Source organism: Camelus dromedarius, chromosome X (assembly GCF_036321535.1).
Source record: "Camelus dromedarius isolate mCamDro1 chromosome X, mCamDro1.pat, whole genome shotgun sequence".
Lineage (NCBI taxonomy): Eukaryota > Metazoa > Chordata > Mammalia > Artiodactyla > Camelidae > Camelus > Camelus dromedarius.
In genome coordinates this window covers 33,874,641-33,893,884 of record NC_087472.1, presented here as the reverse complement: position 1 = coordinate 33,893,884, position 19,244 = coordinate 33,874,641, and the positions used below count along the sequence as shown (strand labels likewise).

At 38.5% G+C, this 19,244-nt stretch overlaps 1 protein-coding gene across 2 annotated transcripts in view; it reads left to right on the top strand.

The window, feature by feature from the left end:
• Positions 1–691: 691 nt before the first annotated feature.
• Positions 692–19,244, top strand: part of RBM41 (RNA binding motif protein 41) — a 57,060-nt gene continuing 38,507 nt past the window's right edge. Inside the window, exons 1-5 of one of the 2 annotated variants that reach the window (XM_010987752.3) lie at positions 692–737; positions 3,949–4,065; positions 4,644–4,836; positions 5,127–5,331; positions 7,210–7,281. In XM_010987752.3, the coding sequence (XP_010986054.1) occupies positions 730–737; positions 3,949–4,065; positions 4,644–4,836; positions 5,127–5,331; positions 7,210–7,281 (595 nt within the window). In that variant the 5' untranslated portion in view covers positions 692–729. The remainder of the gene's footprint in view (positions 738–3,948; positions 4,066–4,643; positions 4,837–5,126; positions 5,332–7,209; positions 7,282–19,244) is intronic. The other variant, XM_031445715.2, reaches the window with a different exon arrangement.

The window sequence follows — 19,244 nt, the reverse complement described above, 5'->3', positions numbered from 1 at the left end:
TAAGGTTATTTTATAGTCAGTGTACTTTGAAATTTACATCTCACTTGTGAGTAAACGTCTTTTTTTTCATATATTTAAGGACATTTGTATTTCCATTTCTGGGAACTAGGAACCCATTCTCTTAACCAGTAAGCTACCACTCTCTTGATTCACCGTAACTATCAATAAAAACATTCAGGGGCCTGAATACACATGGGTTTCTGATTCTCAGGATAGGAAGTACAATGTCTTGTAAGCCTCTGTTGGAGATAGAGGAGAACCATTAGTGCAAGTGATGTGGTCAAACGTGTGTCTGATCACTCTGGCTACACTGCGGAGGATAGACCAGAGGCTCAACTGGAAACAGCAAGTAGGCAGGTTGCGGGATAAGAAGTCCTTGAAAGCAGAAGCAGGGCTGATAGGGACACATTCCCAGGGAAATTAGGGGGTGGGGGAGCAGGATTTGGTGATACCAAAGGAGATAATCAAGAAGTCCAAGGCGACTCCTAGGCTCATGAGCTGGATATTTTGGGTGTTGCCTTTAACCTATATGAGAAATTCTATAGAAATGCTTGGACGATTTACAGTATACCGTTGCTCAATACCTACTCTCGGTTTCTAGCTTTGCGCGACTACAATTCCCAGAGCCCCGCGCTTCACCACAATCCCCTTAGAGTCGGCCGCGCAGAGTTCTGGGACTTGAAGTCCACGGCCTATTTACCCAAGTTAGAGCTAGGGGCCTGTGGAAACATGAAGAGGTAAGGGCTGTCTGAGAGCAGGCGGCGAACGGAGCTCTGTTCTAAGTTTTAACTTTTCAGATTGTTTTTGATATTTTGGGCTTGGGGTGTGTCTCGTTCTGGGGATGCGGTTTCGCGTGGGCGGGGAGACAAAGGAGGAGGGAGAAGGGGAGACGGGCTGGACAGGCCTGTAGGGCGAAGTTCAGGAAGGGCGGCCGCCGCCACTGCCCGTCGCCGTAGGGATGTCCTCCCGGCATGGGCACCTAGGCCGTGGCGCCGGCCCTGGGAGCTGGACGGATGCTGTAGCTTCTTCCTATTTCAGATGGACCCACCCGGGTAAAAAGGTCTTGGCTGACTGATGAAACCGGCCAGCGCCGGGGAAACATGGGCCAGCTCCTCGTCGTCCCGCCCTACCTCCACTTTATCCTCAGTAAGGGGCTCAGGGTGGGCGCAATTATTTGCAGTATTGTGTATGAAAGGGGACTTGATGGGGCTCCGAGAGCATGGAGCGCATTCAGATCTTAAAGTAAGCAAGTGATACTTTGTTTCTACAAATTTAGAAGCAAAGTATCAAACCGGTTCCATTTATTATAGGAAGACAGGCACTGCTGCTAGCAGTTCCCCCTACTGGTTCTGCAAGAAATGGCAGCTTTAACGTGTCTGGTCATTGTTGGAAGCCTGAGCTTCACAGTTCTTGATTGTACACAAAGACTTTTTAAAGGGTCCACATTAAGTGAGCTGTGTATTCACTCTGGAAGTAGAATAATCACTCTGGAATAGAGTGGTGCATTTAAAATTCTTACTGGTAATTATGCTCTCCTGCACTGTCAGTTTCTGCATCTTTTAAAAAAGTGTTTCTGATTTTTCCTGCCTCAAAATGACTTGAAACGTTTATGCTCTATCTCATACATGCAAAATAATGTATATATACTAGTTAAAGAATAATAATAGACTTGGACCCACTATAAGATTTAGAAATAGAGCATTAACTGAATCAGTGTGATAGATACTGTATCAACAGATACAACAGGACCATTGACTCAGAATTAATAGAACATTACCAGTCAGAAGCCTGCTGTGTGCCTGTCCCTAAGTGCTTCCTGTGGGGACCACTATCCAAAATTTTGCATTAATCAGTCCCTTGCTTTTTAAAAAAAATAGTTTTACCACATATGAACTTTTATCTAAACAAAATATTGCTAGTATTATCCAATTTTCAACTCTGTATAAATGGACACATATTGTGTGAATTTTTCTGTGACTTCCTTTTTTCACTCTGCATTTCTTTTTGAAATTCTTGTGTTCTGATGTATTTAGCTATGTTTTTTTTTCATTTCATAGCCACTTGAAACTTAGCAAGAACTTTCAGAATTCTAAATAATAGCTAAAATTAAGATACTTAAAAGGGATTTTTGAAAACCCTGGGCTTCTGGATATTTCAAAACTAGGAGTTTGAGATTTGCAGATACTGACAGGTAAATATAAAATAGATAAACAAGTTTATATTGTGTAGCACAGGGAAATATATTCAATATCATACAGCTCACGGTGAAAAAGAATATGAAAATGAATATATGTATATTCATGTATGACTGAAGAATTGTGCTGTACACCAGAAATTGACACAACATTGTAAACTGACTATAACTCAATTAAAAAATTTTTTCCCAAAGTAGGTATAAGTCTTTCTAGAGTATGGGAATCTTGCTTATAATTATAAGACATACATCTTCTAGGCCTCCTCATAACCCCAATAGTAAAGAGCTATTTTTTTAAAGGGCTATTTTTTAAGGAAGGTATTTAATATTTATTTTCCTCATGGAGTTAACTCATTTTGTTTTTGTCTTTTATAATCTGTTGTTGCATACTCAGGTGGTCCTGCTATTTCTTTACACTCAGAGTTAGTTAGCTCATATTAGCGATACCTAGATTTCTACACAGTAGTGCTTAAACTATAAAATATTATGAATCCGTGCACCTTTGTTTCTATACTCTCTCCTTTGGTGATCTTTTCCTCTCTCACAGCTCCAGATCCTGACCACACAGATGACTGAAGACTTTTTCCATGTGCAGCCTCAGACTCTAATCTATGGAACAATCCTCCTATCTCTTACTTTCCTTTTAGCTAATATCACATTCTGTCACCTCGGACTCAATACGTCTTTGATATATTCCTGTTACTTCATGCTGCTGTTTCGGTTGTAATAGGTAGTTGACTCAACACGGCTGAAACAATAGTGACTTCTCTTTCCCAAACCGTTTAGTCCATCTGGAACTTCCTCTTTCCTTCATCGGTCCTGTCATTCTCTCTGTTACACAGCTGGAAATTTGGGGTTATCTTTCACTTCTCCCTTACCCCTCCCATCAAAGGGCCTTTCTCTTTCCACTATTACCACTCAGGTCTGGATTTTCATCACCTCATGCTTGATAAATTTAAATAATTTTCTAACTAGTTCTTCTGGTTTCTTTCTTACTAACCCATAAAGCTTATTATAACCACATTCATTTTCCTAAACCATCACTTGTACTGTGTCACTTAACTGCCTAATAAATTACTTTCTAATACCTGTACATTAAGGTCCAGGCCTCTGAGTTGGTGTATTTAAGGCCATTCACAGTCTAATTACCCCTCCAAGATGATCTTCCGATGCTTCCATACATGAATGCCAGCTAAATTGAACTTCTCATTATCCCCCAGATCATATTTCTGTCTCTTCATGCTTGCTCTCCCTGTTCTTTCCTTCATCGCACCCAATCCTTCAAATGCCAGTGTAAGAGTTACCTTTCCCAAGTGTTCATTTACCACCCTTCCTCCCAATTATCTCTTCCGTGAACTCCTAATTTGGCATATGCTTCTTTAAATCTTTCTTCTCCTCTTTCTCCCTCCCTCTCCCTCCTTTTGTCTCTCTCTCCTCCCACCCCTGCAAGCACATGCACAGCATACATACATATCTGTTACCTCTTCCTAAATAAATTGCAGGCTTCTTGAGGATAGGACTATGTTTTGAATATCTGACTCCATCAGTACCCAGCACAGTGCATTCACTGCGTGTGAGCAGGTATTCAGTAAATGTTTGTGGAATGAATGATAAAGGCCACCAAATAGTTAGAGAAGTATCTTTGAAAAATTGGAGTCACTAGTGGTAGATAATATGACTAAAGAATCTATAGAATCTGTTTTGAGATTCATTGTCTCTTCTGCTTTCTGTATATATTCTTGTATCTATTCCAGGGTAAATAGCTGTGTGAAGAGTGATGAGCATGTCTTGGAGGAGCTGGAAACAGAAGGGGAGAGGCAGCTGAAAAGCCTCCTTCAGCACCAACTTGATACCTCTGTCTCCATTGAAGAGTAGGTATTGATTTTGCAAACAGTATCATAGACCCTCAGCTCCAGGTGACAGACGCCTCTTAAAGGCTAGCTGAAACACTCCTCTCCCATCCCTCTTTCCTTGTCAAACTTCTGTTTATGAGGCAGGGTTTCAGTTCTGTGTCTCTTACTCTAGGAAGCCTCCTGTATCCCACTCAGTCTGGGCTAAGTACCTTTCCTGTGTTTTCCTTTAACATACATGGCACTTATAATCCAGTATTATCATTGCCTGTTTACCTGCTTCTCTTCCACAGAAGCAGAAACCACTTTTATCTTTTTTACTGTTAAATCCTCAGTACCTAGCACAGTATCTGATACATAGTAGGTGCTCAGTAAATAAATATTTGATTCAGTCATTTGTTAGTCTTAGACTCTAGGGGACTATGACTATTGATGGAGTTCCATATCATTGCAGTGGTGCTTCAGCCTAGAAATAGGATGTGAGAGAGAAATTGGCTGATGGGTTTCACTGTGGCTTTTTTTTAATGATGAGCCCCATTTCTGTGAATTGTGGTAGGAATTCACAGGTAGAAAAACCAATCTTCCTGTTTGTTTTGCAGATGTGTATCTAAGAAAGAGAGCTTTGCTCCTGGTACTATGTACAAGCCCTTCGGGAAGGAAGCAGCTGGGACTATGACTTTGTCCCAGTTCCAGACACTGCATGAGAAGGACCAGGAGACTGCTTCTCTCAGGGAACTAGGGCTCAATGAAACGGAAATCTTGATCTGGAAGAGTCATGTTTCAGGTGAAAAGGTGAGTGGGGCAATTTTTTTCTGGAGAATAAAAAGTGAGATCTCTTCATTTCGCACTGAGAACCTTTTCATTTTGAGTTCTCACAACACTGAGCTTTGTGTCTGAATTTCCTTTGGTTTTTAGGATAGGGACCTCAGTAAAAGAGAAGCTGTTCCTTGACTTCTCAGCTAACATGTCTATAAATGATCATTTATGGGCCCTGATCATTTTCTTTCTTATTTAAGGCATCAGATCATCACTTTCAGGGTGTGTCCTCTGTGATATATGCCATCTCATTTCTCTGGTTTCAGAGGACGAGAGTTAGGGCAACCCCTGAAGCAATACAGAACCGTCTTCAAGATATTGAAGAAAGGATCTCAGAGCGTCAGCGCATCCTTTGCCTGCCACAGAGATTTGCAAAGAGCAAACAGCTGACCCGGCGAGAAATGGAAATAGAAAATTCCTTATTTCAGGGAGCTGATCGTCACTCCTTCCTTAAGGCTCTTTACTACCAAGGTATGTGATCGCCACTGATGTGATATGTTCTTTCACTGACAGAAAGATTTAACATTAGGGCATTAACTATGAAGAGTTAGTGGAGGAAGTAGGGGAAAGATGAACTATCGCTACTCTTGAGGAATGTATAGTCCCATGAGAAAGACAAATACGTGCATAGTTAGTTGCAGTACAACGTGGAGATTGCTATTATAGAGACGTGGATAAAATGCTGAGGGAGCACAGGACATAGAACACCTAAGTCTAGTTGGGGAGGTCAGGAGTGGACATTTGTACCAAGTCTCGACAGATCAACAGGCATTTGTCAGGTGAATAAGGGGGAGAGGGCATTACAGATAGTGGCTGAAGAGGCACAGGATTGTGAAAGAACCTGGTGCATCTAGGGAACAAGGAAAAGTTCTGTGTGACAGGAAGTATAGGACATGGTGGGGACTGACAGGAGATGGCACTGGAAGGGTAGGTGAAGCTAGATTGTGAAGGGTCTTTAGGCTGAATGATAAATTAGCACAAAATATGTAGGTAAATGGTGTGTGTCTTAATTAGAAAGAATGAGTTTAACAGATAAGTTTTTCTAGGCACTGCGGAAGGTGCACAGATGTTTAAGAAATGGTTCCTGACTTTGTACCATTTGCAGTCTGGTTGGAAAGGGAAACATGTAACCTTTAGTAACAATGCTAGATACAGTTGTTAAGTGCTCTAGGAGGTTCAGAGGAGGGAAAGGCCACTGTGCCTTGGCCTGACTGAAGAAGGCCTCTCAGAGGAGGTAAGATTTAAATGTTCTTTTCATACTATCAAGTCTTCTGGAAGAAGGACAGGCATTTCACTTGTAGCAGATGGTATGATCATTATGGTCTGCTCGGAGGTATTGTGAGAGATGAGGTTAGAAAGGTAGCTAAAATTTTTTAACTTTATTTGGTAGGTAGTGTAGACCTATACAGAGTTAGTTTGTTATTTTGGATATGGTTAAAGGTCTTTGAGCCAAGAGTAACATGGCAAAAGCAATATATGAAAATGATTAATCTGATGGCCAAGAAATAAGATGCAAGAGGGGAAGAACTGGAATTGGGGAGAATGATTTTGGAGGTATTACAGTCATTTCGGCAGGAAGAGCTGGACTAGGGTGAGGGCAATGGAATTGGAAAGAGAAGTGGGTGTGGTTGTAAGACACATTACAAAAGAAGAATTGGGAAAACTTGTTGACTGAGAATGAAGGAGGAGGGTCAGTGGAGAGGAAGTCACTAAAGATAACCCAGGTGTTTCAAGGCTGTGACTTAACAGTTGGCAAAATTAAGAAAGCCTTTAAGGGGAAATTTTGAGGATAGATGATGAGTTTGATTTTAAATGTGTTGAATTTGTGAGACAGGCAGTATCATCAAATGCAGATACTGAGGAGGAAATGCAGCGGTGAAGCTCTGGGGAGAGGGCAGAACCAGATCCATAGAACTGGGAATCATCCTTGCTTAGATGATAGGTAAAGCCAAGGGAACGAATGAATGATTTGGCAGAGACAGAGAGACCATAGACATGGAAGAGCAGTGGTGAAGGAAGGAATGAGCAAAAAAATGAATAACCTTTGGTGGAGAGACATTATAGCATACTGATTAAGAACATGGGCTCTGGAGGCAGACTGCTGGGAAAATCCTGGATCCCCCACTTACTAGCTATAAGATGTTGGGCGAGCTACTGGTCTATGCTTCATTTTCTTCATCTGTAAAATGAGGATATTAATAGTAGCTATATTACAGGGTTGTTAAGAGGATTAAGTGAGGTAATACGTGTAAATCACTTAAAGCAGTACCTGGTATTTGGGGTGGGTGGGTGGTGTATGAATCTGTTCTGTTTCCTATCTTTGAAACTCCTTGCTTTAAACCTTCACAGCATACCACAAAAAGACAAGTGCAGACAAGTACATGACCTCAATGAAGAGGAAGATAAAATTAGGCACAAAAGGCAAGTCGAGAGTTTTCTTACAGTGTTAGATTTAGGAATGTAACCTAGGGTCCCAGACTTCTAAGTTGAGTGCTTATTTGATTCCATATTCAGTATATGACAATGTTTACAGGAGATGATCCACAGGGAGCATATTATCCTAATACAGAATATTAAAGAGAAGAGTTAGTAGAAGTTGTAAAGCTTTTACATTTAGTGTTATTGATTTTTTTCTTTATACCTTTAAGTTATTGTACAAAGCATAAAATGACCTTAATGAATTTAGATCCTATTTTATAACTAATTATGAATATTTTATTAATCAGTAAAGTATACCTATTGATGATGATGATGATGATGATGATGATGATATAATAGCTAATATTTTACTTTATTTTGAAAATGAACTTAAACAAAATTGCCTGTTTTTTTGTGGGGGGCGTGTACAATTCTGTGAATTATAAATCGTGTAAATCACGTAGATTCATGTACCCACCACCACAATCAGGATAGAGAACAGATCCATCACCCTAAAACTCCATCATACTATCCGTTGACAGTCACCCCCAATTCCACCCATAATCTCTGGCAATCACTGATCTATTCACCATCACTGTGGTTTTGTCTTTTAGAGAATGTCGTATAAATGAAATCATATGATATGTAATTTTTTGAAAGTGGCTTCTTTCATTCAGCATAATGCCTTTGAGATTCATCCAAGTTGTTGTGTGTATCAATAGTTCATTCATTTTTCTGAGTAGCATCCCATTGTATGGATGTTCCAAAGTTTGTTTATCCATTCACCCATTCAAGTAATTTGGGCTGTTTCCAGGTTATGGTGATTATGAATAATACTGATAAGAATATTCTTGTACAGGTTTCTGTGTGAACATAAAATTTTTATTTCTCTAAGGTAAATATCTATGAGTGGGATTACTGGGTCATATGGTAAGTGTTTATTTAACTTTATAAGAAACTGCCAAACCATTTTCCAGAGTGGCTGAACCATTTTGCATTCTCACCAGCAATGTATGAGAGTTCCAGTTGCTCTACATCTTTGTCAGCGTTTGGTATTGTTGGTATTTATTTTAGTTATTCTAATAGCTGTGAAGTGGTATCTCATTGTAGTTTTAATTTGTTTATCCATTCATCTGTCATTAGACACTTGTGTTACTTCTACTTTTTGGCTATTGTGAATAATGCTGCTGTGAACCTGGATGTACAACTATCTGTTCAAGTCCCTGCTTTCAATTCTTTTGAATATATGCCCCATTTCCTTAATGGCTAATGATATTGAACATCTTTTCATATGCTTATTTGCCATCCTTCTATCCTGTTTGCTGAAGTGTCTGTTCAAATCTTTTGCTGTTTCTTAATTATTTTTCCTGATGACTTTTGAGAATTCTTTATATATTCTAAACACAATTCTCTGTTGGATATATGATTTGCAAATATTTTATCCCAGTCTGTAGCCTGTCTCTTCATTCTCTTAACAGTGTCTTTTGCAGAGCAAGCTTTTTTTATTGTGGTAAAATATGCCTAATATAAAATAGACCATTTTAACTATTTTTTAAGTGTACAGTTCTGTGCCATTAAGTATATTCACATTGTTCTACATCTATCATCACCATCCATCTCCAGAACTTTTTCATCTTCTCAAACTGAAACCCTATATCCACTCGACACTAACTCCCCATTCCCCCCACCCTCATCCCCTGACAACTACCATTCTGCTTTCTCTCGCTATGAATCTGACTACTCTAGGTGCCTCATGTAACTCGAATCATATGGTATTTGTACTTTTGTGTCTGGCTTATCTCACTTAGCATAATATCTTCAAGGTCATCCATGTTGGAGCATGTGTCAGAATTTCCTTCCTTTTTAAGACTGAATATTCCATTGTATATATATATACTACATTTTGTTTATCCATTCATCTGTCTTTAGACACTTGTATTACACCTACCTTTTGGCTATTGTGAATAATGCTGCTATGATCCTGGATGTACAACTATCTGTTTGAGTCCCTGCTTTCAATTCTTTTGAATATATACCCAGAAGTGGAATTGCTGGATCATATGGTAATTCTATCTTTAATATTTTGAGGAACTGCCATACTGTTTTCCATAGAGGGTATACTATTCTGAATTCATACCAGCAATATACAAGGTTGTTAAAGTCTTTTGCCCATTTTTTAAATGGGTTGTTTATTTGTTCTTGAGTTGTAGGGATTCTTTATATGTTTTGGATATTAATCCCTTATCATATATATGATTTGCAAATATTTTCTCTGATTCTATGTGTTGCCTTCTTACTCTGTTGATAGTGTCCTTTGATGAACAAAAGTTTTTGTTTTTGATGAAGTCCAGTTTGTCAATTTTTTATTTTATTCTCTGTGCTTTTGGGGTTACATCCAATAAATCATTGCCAAATCTAATGCCATAAAGCTTTTTTCCTGTATTATCTTCAGAAAGTTTTATTTTTAGCTCTTACGTTTAGATCTTTGACCCATTTTGAGTTAACTTTGTACATGATATAAAGGTCCAACTTCATTTTTCACATGTTCATATCTAGACTTCCCAGTACTACTTGTTGAAAAGACTGCCTTTCCCCATTGAATGGTCTTAGCACACTCTTTGAAAATCATTAGACTGTAAGTAAGAGAGTATATTTCTACGCTCTTCATTCTATTTCATTGGTACATATATCTGTATTTATGCCAACACCACACTGTTTTAACTACTGTAAATTCATAGTAAGTTTTGAAATCAGAAAGTGTGAGACCTCCAACTTTGTTCTTTTTCAAGATTGTTTTCACTCTTTGGGTCCCTTGAGATTACGTATGAATTTTAGGATAGATTTTTCTATTTCTGCAAAAAACATCATTGGGATTTTGATAGGATTGCTTTGAGTCTGTAGATCACTTTGCGTAGTACTTACATCTTAGCACTATTAAGTCTTCAATCCATGAACACGGAATGTCTTTGCTTTTATTTGTGTCTTTAATTTCTTTCAGCAACATTTGTAATTTTCAGTGCACAAGTCTTTCACCTCTTTGGTTAAGTTTATTCCTAAGTAGTTTTCAATGTATAAATTTTTTGCTTCAGAGAAAATATTTTAAATTTTGATAGAATCCAGTTTATCCATTTTTTTCTTTCACGACTCATGCTTTTTTTCATGTCTAAGAACTCTAACACCAGATTATGGAAAAAGATTTATTCCTTTATTTTCTTCTAACAGTTTTATAGTTCTTTATTTTACATTTACCCCTATGATTCATTTTGACTTAATGTTTATATAAGGTGTGAGGTTTATGTTAAAGTTCACTTTTTTGCCTATGAATGTCCAATTACTTCAGTACCAATTGTTGAAGAGTATTCTTTCTCCATTTACTTGCCTTTGCATTTTTGTCAGAAATCAATTGGCCATATATTGGTGTTAATAATTAACATCATAGTGGTGAAAGATTGAAATCTTCCTCCCAATACCAGGAATAAGATAAGGATGTCCATTCTCACCACTTCCATTCACAGTGCAATGAAATCAGAAATCGATAATAGAAGGACATTTAGGAAATTTACAAATACGCAGAAATTATACAACACTCTACTGAATAACCAAGGGGTCAAAAAGAAGTCACAAGGGACATTAGAAAATACTTTGAGGTAAATGAAAAGAAAATACAAAACATAACGAATGCAGTAGAAGCAACACTTAGGGGGCTGTTTAAAACTGTAAATTGCTCATATTAATAGAGAAGAAAAGCATCAAATTGATAACCAAAACTTCTACCTTAAAAAACTTCAAAAATTGTTCAAACCCATAGAAAGTACAATAACAAAAGTAAATGGTAATGTAAGCTATGGACTTTGGGTAATTATGATGTGTTAAGTGTAGGTTCATTAGTTGTAATAAATACTCTACTCCAATGAGAGATATTAATAATGAGGGAGGCTAAGTGTATGTGCAGACAGGGGAGTATGTGGGAAATCTCTTTAACTTCCCCTCAATTTTGCTGTGAACCTACAGCTGCTTTAAAAAGTAAAGTTTGATGGAAAAAAACTACAAAAAGTAGAACAACCTAATCCCACATAAAGCTTAAGGAAGGAAATAAAAATTAGAGCAAAAGTAAATGAAATATAGAATTCAAAAAATAGAGAAGATCAACAAAATCAAAAGTTGGTTCTGTTTTGTAGAAGAGTTCATGGTGTCCTTGTAATAACCTTTAATGGAAAAAATGTGAAAACGGGTATATGTGTGTATATACAGGACTGGGACATTGTGCTGTACATCAGAAATTGACACATTGTAATTGACTGTACTTCAGTTTTAAAAAATTTAAATAAGTAAATTTTTTTTAAAAAGTTGCTTCTGTGGAAAGACCAACAAAATTCACAATCCTTTAGCTAGACTTAACAAAGGAAAAAGGGAGAAGACTCAAATTTCTTTTACCCTGTTCTACTTTGATTCTTTTTTGCATGGAATATCTTTGCCTATCCTTTTACTTTCAACCTTTAAAAAATAACCAAAGTGCATCTCTTGTAGACAGAAAATAGTTAGATCATATTTTCTTTTTTTAATTCATTCTTCTAATTGTGTAGAGTGTTAATTTATATTTAATGTATTTAATTGGAGTCTGTTGATAAGGTAGGATTTACATCTACCATTTTGCTATTTGTTTTCGGTATGTTTTATATCTTTTTTGTTCCTCTGCTACTCCATTTATTCCTTCATGTTAAATACGTTTTTTATAGTATATCGTTTTAATTAACTTGTTGCTTCTTTTACTATTTTTTGTTATTCCTTTAGTAATTGCCCTGGGGATTATAATTAACACCTTAGCTCAAACAAATTGGTTTGTATTACTGCCAACTTAATTTCAATAATATTCAAAGCCTTTGTTCCTGTTTAGCTCTGTTCTTCTATTATTGTCATACAAATTACATCTTTCTAGATTGTAAGCCTATCAACACAGTTTTATAATTATTGCTTTATGCAGTTATCTTTTAAGTCAGATGGAACAATAAAAAGAGTTACAAAGACAAAAACATTTCTACTGTCTTTTATGTTTACCTCTATAGTCAACTTTACTAGTGATTTCTTTGTTTGAATTTGTTACTGTTTAGTGTTAATTTACTTCGGTCTGAAGGACTGACTCCCTCTAGTTTTTCTCATAGGGCAGATCTTCTAGCGATGAACTCTTGTCAGTTTATATTTTTACCTTGGGATGTCTTAATTTCTCATTTAGTTTTTAAAAAAATATAGTTTTTTGCTAGACATTGAATGTTTGGTTGGTAGTCTTTTTCTCTCAGTATATCAAATATGTCACCTCAGTGCCTTTTGGCCCCTTGTAGTTTCTGTTGGAAAGTCAACTGTTAATCTTAGGACCTCTTGTCTATGATGAGCCTCTTCTTCCTCACTGCTTTCAAGATCCATTCTTCATCTTTTGTTTTTGATAGTTTGACTACATGTTTAAGTGTCTCTTTGGACAGACCCACATAGGTTTTTCTCGAGTTTATCTTGTAGTCTGTCGAGCTTCTGTGATGTGTAGATTAATGTTTTTCATCAATTTAGGAAAGCTTTCAGCCATGAATTCTTCAAATATTCTTTTGACCCCTTCCTCTCCTTCTGAGATTCCATTACGCATATGTTGGTATGCTTGATGGTTTCCCACAGGTCCCGGAGGCTCTGTTACTTTTCCTTTATTCTTTTTTCTTTTTGCTCCTTAGATTTGGTAATCTTACTTAGATGAGGTACTTGACATATCTATAGGTTTGCTGATTCTTTCTTCTGTCAACTCAGATCTTCTGATGAGTCCCTCTAGTATATTTTTCATTTCAGTTATTATACTTTTCAACTTTAAAATTTCTATTTCTTTGTTATAATTTCTTTTTTTATATTTTTTATTGGGTAATAGTCATTTTACAATGTTGTGTCAAATTCTAGTTTAGAGCACAATTTTTCAGTTATACATGAACACATATATATATTCATTGTCACATTTTTTTTTCGCTCTGAGCTACTGCAAGATCTTGTATATATTTCCCTGTGCTATACAGTATAATCTTGTTTATCTATTCTACAGTTTTGAAATCCCAGTCTGTCCCTTCCCACCCTCTGCCCCCTTGGCAACCACAAGTTTGTATTCTATGTCTATGAGTCTGTTTCTGTTTTGTATTTATTTATTTATTATTTATTTATTTATTTCTTTATTTACATTCCACATATGAGTGATCTCATGGTATTTTTCTTTCTCTTTCTGGCTTACTTCACTTAGAGTGACAGTCTCCAGGAACATCCATGTTGCTGCAAATGGTGTTATGTTGTCAGTTTTTGTGGCTGAATAGTATTCCATCATATAAATATACCACAGCTTCGTTATTCAGTCTTCTGTTGATGGACATTTAGGCTGTTTCCATGTCTTGGCTATTGTAAATAGTGCTTCTATGAACATTGGGGTGCAGGTGTCATTTTGAAGTAGGGTTCCTTCTGGATATATGTCCAGGAGCGGGATTCCTGGGTCATAGGGTAAGTCTATTCCTAGTTTTTTGAGGAATCTCCATAGTGATTTCTACAGTGGCTTTCCTTGCTTCCCTCTCCCACTCTTAATGATTTAGATGTCTTCTTTTACAATTTTGTGTTTATTCTTTTTGTAATTCATGGTAGTTATCTCCTTTCCAGTTATGAGCTTCTCATTTTTGTAGCATCCTGCTTCTTTTCTATTTAGAGTAGATCTGTCAATATTTCTTTTAGCATGGGTTTTGTGTTGCTAAACTCTTTCAGTTTTTGCTTGTCTGTGAAGTTCTTTATCTCTCCTTCTATTCTACAGGATAGCCTTGCTGGTTAGAGTATCCTAGGCTGCATCTTTTTTTCATTCAGAACTTTGAATAGATCTTGCCACTCCCTTCTGGCCTGTAGTGTTTGTGTAGAGAAATCAGCTGAGAGCCTTATGGGGGTTCCCTTGTAACTCACTCTTTGCTTTTCTCCTGCTGCCTTTAGGATCATTTCTTTATCCTTGACTCTGGCCATCTTGATTATGATATGTCTTGATGTGAGTCTATTTGGGTTCTTCCTGTTTGGGACCCTCTGAGCCTCCTGTACTTGGATATCTGATTCCTTCTTTAGGTTTGGGAAGTTTTCAGTCATGATTTCTTCAAAGACCTTTTCAATCCCCTTTGAAAGAAAGAACTTTCTTCCCCTTCTGGAACCCCTATTATGCGTAGATTGGCACGCTTTATATTATCCCATAGGTCCCTTGTTGTTTTCATTGTTTTTTATTTGTTTTTCTCAGCTGTTCTGATCGGGTGCTTTCTGTTGTCCTGTCTTCTAGGTCACTTATTCGTTCCTCTGCATTATCTAACCTGCTTTGTACAGCCTTTAGGTCGGCTCTCATCTCAGCAAATGAGTTTACTAATTCTACTTGGTTCTTCTTTATAGCTTGTATTTCATTTTTGACATATTTTATATCTCTAAACACTATTTCTTTTAGTTCCTTCAGTACTTTGATCACTCCTTTTTTGAAATCTTGGTCTAGTAGGCCATCAATGTCTATTTCCTTGATTGTGCTTTAGGGGATTTCTCCTGATCTTTTAATTGGGAGTGGTTCCTCTGCTTCTTCATATTGCTCATATCTCTCTGGCGCTGTGGCTTAAGGAGTATCAGTTATCTAGTTCTCCTGGAGACAGTGTGCTCTTAATGATTTTATCGAGAGGTCTTTGTGTCTTTGCCCTGTTTTGCAAACTGAGCTTGCTGTTTCCAGAGGTGCTCTGTCTGTGCTGCTCCCAGTGGCTGTTGGCTAGCAGATCACGCCCCCTCCCAACACTGATCACGTGCTGAGCTCTTACAGGTGGGCAGGCGGGTCACTCCCTCTCCCAATGCCGCAGTCAGATACTGCACTCAGGTGAGGCAGGTGGGTGAATCGCACCCCCTCCTGGCACCATGGTCAGGTGCTGCATTCCTGCCAGGAAGGTGGGTTGCCACCTGCCCTCTCCTGGCGCTGGTTGCTCCCCTGCTCTGTGCAGCTGCCAGCTCCGCCTCGGGTTGGCGTTCCAAAGGCGGGCTCGGGAAAGACCATGGAACGCCCCCCCCACCAGCTCTGTGCCAAATCTCAGCTCCTTGTTTCTCTTCATGGTACGAGTTCTCTGAGGTGTCAGGGCAGAAAGATCCTATCTGCCTTGGTCTGTAAACAAGTCTCAGTCCTGCCTAGGAGATTGCGGAGCCCCCGGGGTATGGATTCAGGTCTCGGCCCCGCCCCAACCTGGGTGCTGCACATAGGAGGATATGGCGGCTGTGGCTGCGCCCTGCCTCTCAAGAGAAGAGCCAGTAATGGCGGCGCAGGTCTGAGACAAAGGCTATGGTGCCCCTCCCCCCAGGGCACACCAGCTGTGTTGCTTTGCTTTTTTCGCAATTTATGGGGGACTGAGGTTGTTCTGCTCCGTATGCCCTCCCAGCCACGGTGCACAGCACCCTGCAGTCCCCTGGGGCTGCCTCAGTGCAGCCACCCCAGTCCTCCTCCCAGCTCAGGTGGCCTGTCCCGGCCCCAGCTGCTGGCTCGCTTCTTGGACTGGGTGTCGCGGGGACCCTCTGTGCCCGTTTAACTCGGTTCTGTCGGTCAAGGGGTGCTCAGTGCAGATCTGAGCCTTGGAGGCTCCCTTTCTGTCCCGCTGGCCTCTCCATTGGAGAGGGGAGACCCAGTGAACGAGCGCCAGTCCTTCTTTGCCACTCCCTCCCTGTGGGATCGGTCCTGCACTGTTTTGCTTTTTCTTCTTTCTTTTTCCCTTTTCTCTTACCAGATTTTTGGCGTCTTTGTCTTTCAAAGAGGGTGATGTTGTGTCGCAGTTCGACAGGTGCTCTGGTTGGCTGAGTAGGTCCGTATGTAGATGTGAGTTTTGGTGTATTCATGGGAGATGGTGAGCTACAAGCGTCCTTCTACTCCGCCATCTTGCTTCTCTCTCCTATTATAATTTCTATCTTTATTTTTATCCTCTATTTGATAAGGTATTCTGAAACATTCTTTTAGTTCTTTATACATGGTTTTCTTTTAATTGTTTGAATAATGTGTGATAGCTGGTTTAAAGTTTTTTTCTGAGAAGCCCAGTGTGCTTCCTTAGGGGAATTTCTATCAACTTTTTCTTTTTTCCTGTGTATGGACCATACTTTCCTGGTTTGTTTGTTTACTTGCTTGCTTGTTTATTTATTTTCAGTGTCTTTGTCTTAGTCATCTCAGGCTGCTATTACAAAGTATCATAAACTTGGTGACTTATAAACAACAGATATTTACTTCCCACAGTTCTAGAGGCTGGAAATCTGAGATCAGAGTTCTAGCATGATCAGGTTCTGATGAGACCCCTCTTCCAGGTGGCAGACTACTGATTTCATGTTGGATCCTCACATGGCAGGGAGCAGAGAAAGGAAGCAAGCTCTCCGATGACACTTACGGGCACTAATTCCATTCATGAGGGTTCCACCCTCGGAACCCCATCTAATTCTAATTACTACCCAAACATCTCCACGTTCTATTACTATCTCATTGAGGGCTGGGGATTCAACATATGAATTTGAGGGGGGGACACATATATTCAGTGCATAACAATCTAGTGATTTTTTTGTTGTTGAAATTAGACATTTAAAATAATATTATGTGACAACTCTGAAAATCAGTCAACCCCGCCCCACCCAGGGTTTGTTGTTGTTGGTATTTGTTTGTTTAGTGACGGTCCTGGTCCAATTCTGTCAATTTTGAAGCTTTGTCCTATAAAGCCACTGAAGTCTCTGTCCAGTTACCATAGTGGTGCACTAATGATTGGAGAGAGTTTTCCTTAAGTATCTTGAACCAAGAAGTCCACCAGCTTTGCCAAGGGGCTGTGTGTGTGTGTGTGTGTGTGTGTGTGTGTGTGTGTGTGTGTTGGGTCACCCCTTTAATGCAGTTTACAGCTTTGTCTTAGACTTCACTTCCTGCTTCAACATCAGAGCCTAAACATCAGCCAGAAGTGGAGATTAGTGACTTCTCAGGCCCTAACTTTCCTGGGAAAAATATTTTTCTTTCTTTCTTTTTTAATTGTGGTAAGAATATAACATGAGACTTACACTCTTAAAATTTTAAGTGTGCAATACAGTATTGTTAACTGTAGGCACAATGTTGTTGATCTCTGAAACAGTCATTTTGTATAACTGAAACTTTATAATCATTGAATAGTAACTCCCCATTTTCCCATTTCCGTTGGCAATAACCATTATGCTCTCTGCTTCTATATGTGTGATTTCAGTTCTTTTGGATAAATATTCAGCAGTTGGATTGCTTTATCATAAAGTATTTCTTTTTTTACTGTTTTGTGGAACCTTCATACTATTTTCAGTAGCGGTAATACCATTTTACATTCCCACCAAAAGTGTACAAGGGTTCCAGTTTTTCCAGATCCTCACCAACATTTGTTATCTTTTGTTTATTTGATAATAGCCATCCTAACTGTTGTGAAGTGATAGTTCATTGTGGTTTTGATTTGCATTTCCCTGATAATTCGTGATGCTGAGCACCTTTTCATATACCTATTGGCCAATTGTATGTCTTCTGTGGAGAACTGTCTATTCAAATACTTTGTCCATTTTTCAGTCAGATTTTGTTCTTATGCCACTGAGTTGTAGAAGCTCCCTATGTGTTTTGGATACCAACTCCTTATCAGATATATGGTTTGCAAATACACTTGACCCTTGAACAACACGAGGATTAGGAGTACTGACCCTCTAAGCAGTTGAAAATCCCTGTGTAACTTTATGTCAGCCCTCCATTTCCAGGGTTCCACATCCACAAATTCAACCAACTGCAGATCCTGTAGTACTAGAATATATATTTAGTGGAAAAAAAAGTTTGCATATAAGTGGACCTTTCACTGTGATTTGAAGTTGTTGGTTTTCAAGGTTACCACAGACCCAGGAGAAAAGGATGAAAAAAGGGCAAGTTAAAATGCCACAAAATTTATTATTCTTACTGAGATTCAGCTATTTTCTTCAATAAATATTTCCCAGATTGCTGCAAACTTTGGTTAATTTCCAGAATTCTGAAAAAGTTGATTCTGACAGTTTCTGCCAGTGTTCTCATTGCTTTTATGGAGAAAGAATTCTAAGAGGTTCTTACTCTGCCATTTTCACTGACATCACCTCTCTTAATGACATTTTCTGAAGCTTCAGAGTTTGTGATATTGATGAAGTCTAATTTTTTATGACTTGTGCTTTTGGTCCTTTAGCTAAAATTTCTTTCTAACTCAGGATCACAAAGATTTTTCTCATGTGTATTCTAGAAGATTTATGGCTTTAGCTCATACATCTAGTCTATGAACCGTTTTGAATTAACTTCTGAATTACGCATACAGTGTAAGGTTAGGGTTGCATTAATCTCTTTACATATGGATATCCAATAGTCCTGCCACTTCTAGTTGAAAAGATGATCCTTTCCCAGTTAAACTGTCTTGGTACTTTTGTGGAAAATCAATTAACCATAAATGAAAGGATTTTAAAAACTTTTTCTCTTTATTCTTCTTCTTTTTTTTTTTTTTTTTTTTTTTTTTTTTTACTCTTTACTTTTCAGCAATTTGGTTATGCCATGCCCGGGAATGAGATTTTGTTATCTCAGATTCTAAGTTTCTTCCCTATTCCACCTGTTACTATGTACTTTTCACCATCTTCACATGCTCCATGCATTCTCTCTAGGTTTTATAGCTGTATTCAGTGGGAAAGGCAGGGTGACGTGTGTGCTTACTTCATCTTACCCAGAAACCAGATTCCTAATAGCTAATAATTTTTGAGGGCTTATTTGTGCTAGTCCCTGTTCTAAGCATTTTGCATATTAACTCATTTAAACCTTCCAATAGCCCTACAAGATAGTGGCAGTATTACAGATAATGAAATTGAGCTTCTAAGAGGATAAGTGACTTTCTCAAGGTCAGTTACTGAGTGGCCATGCTGGAACTTAAATCTAGGTCCGTTCTTAC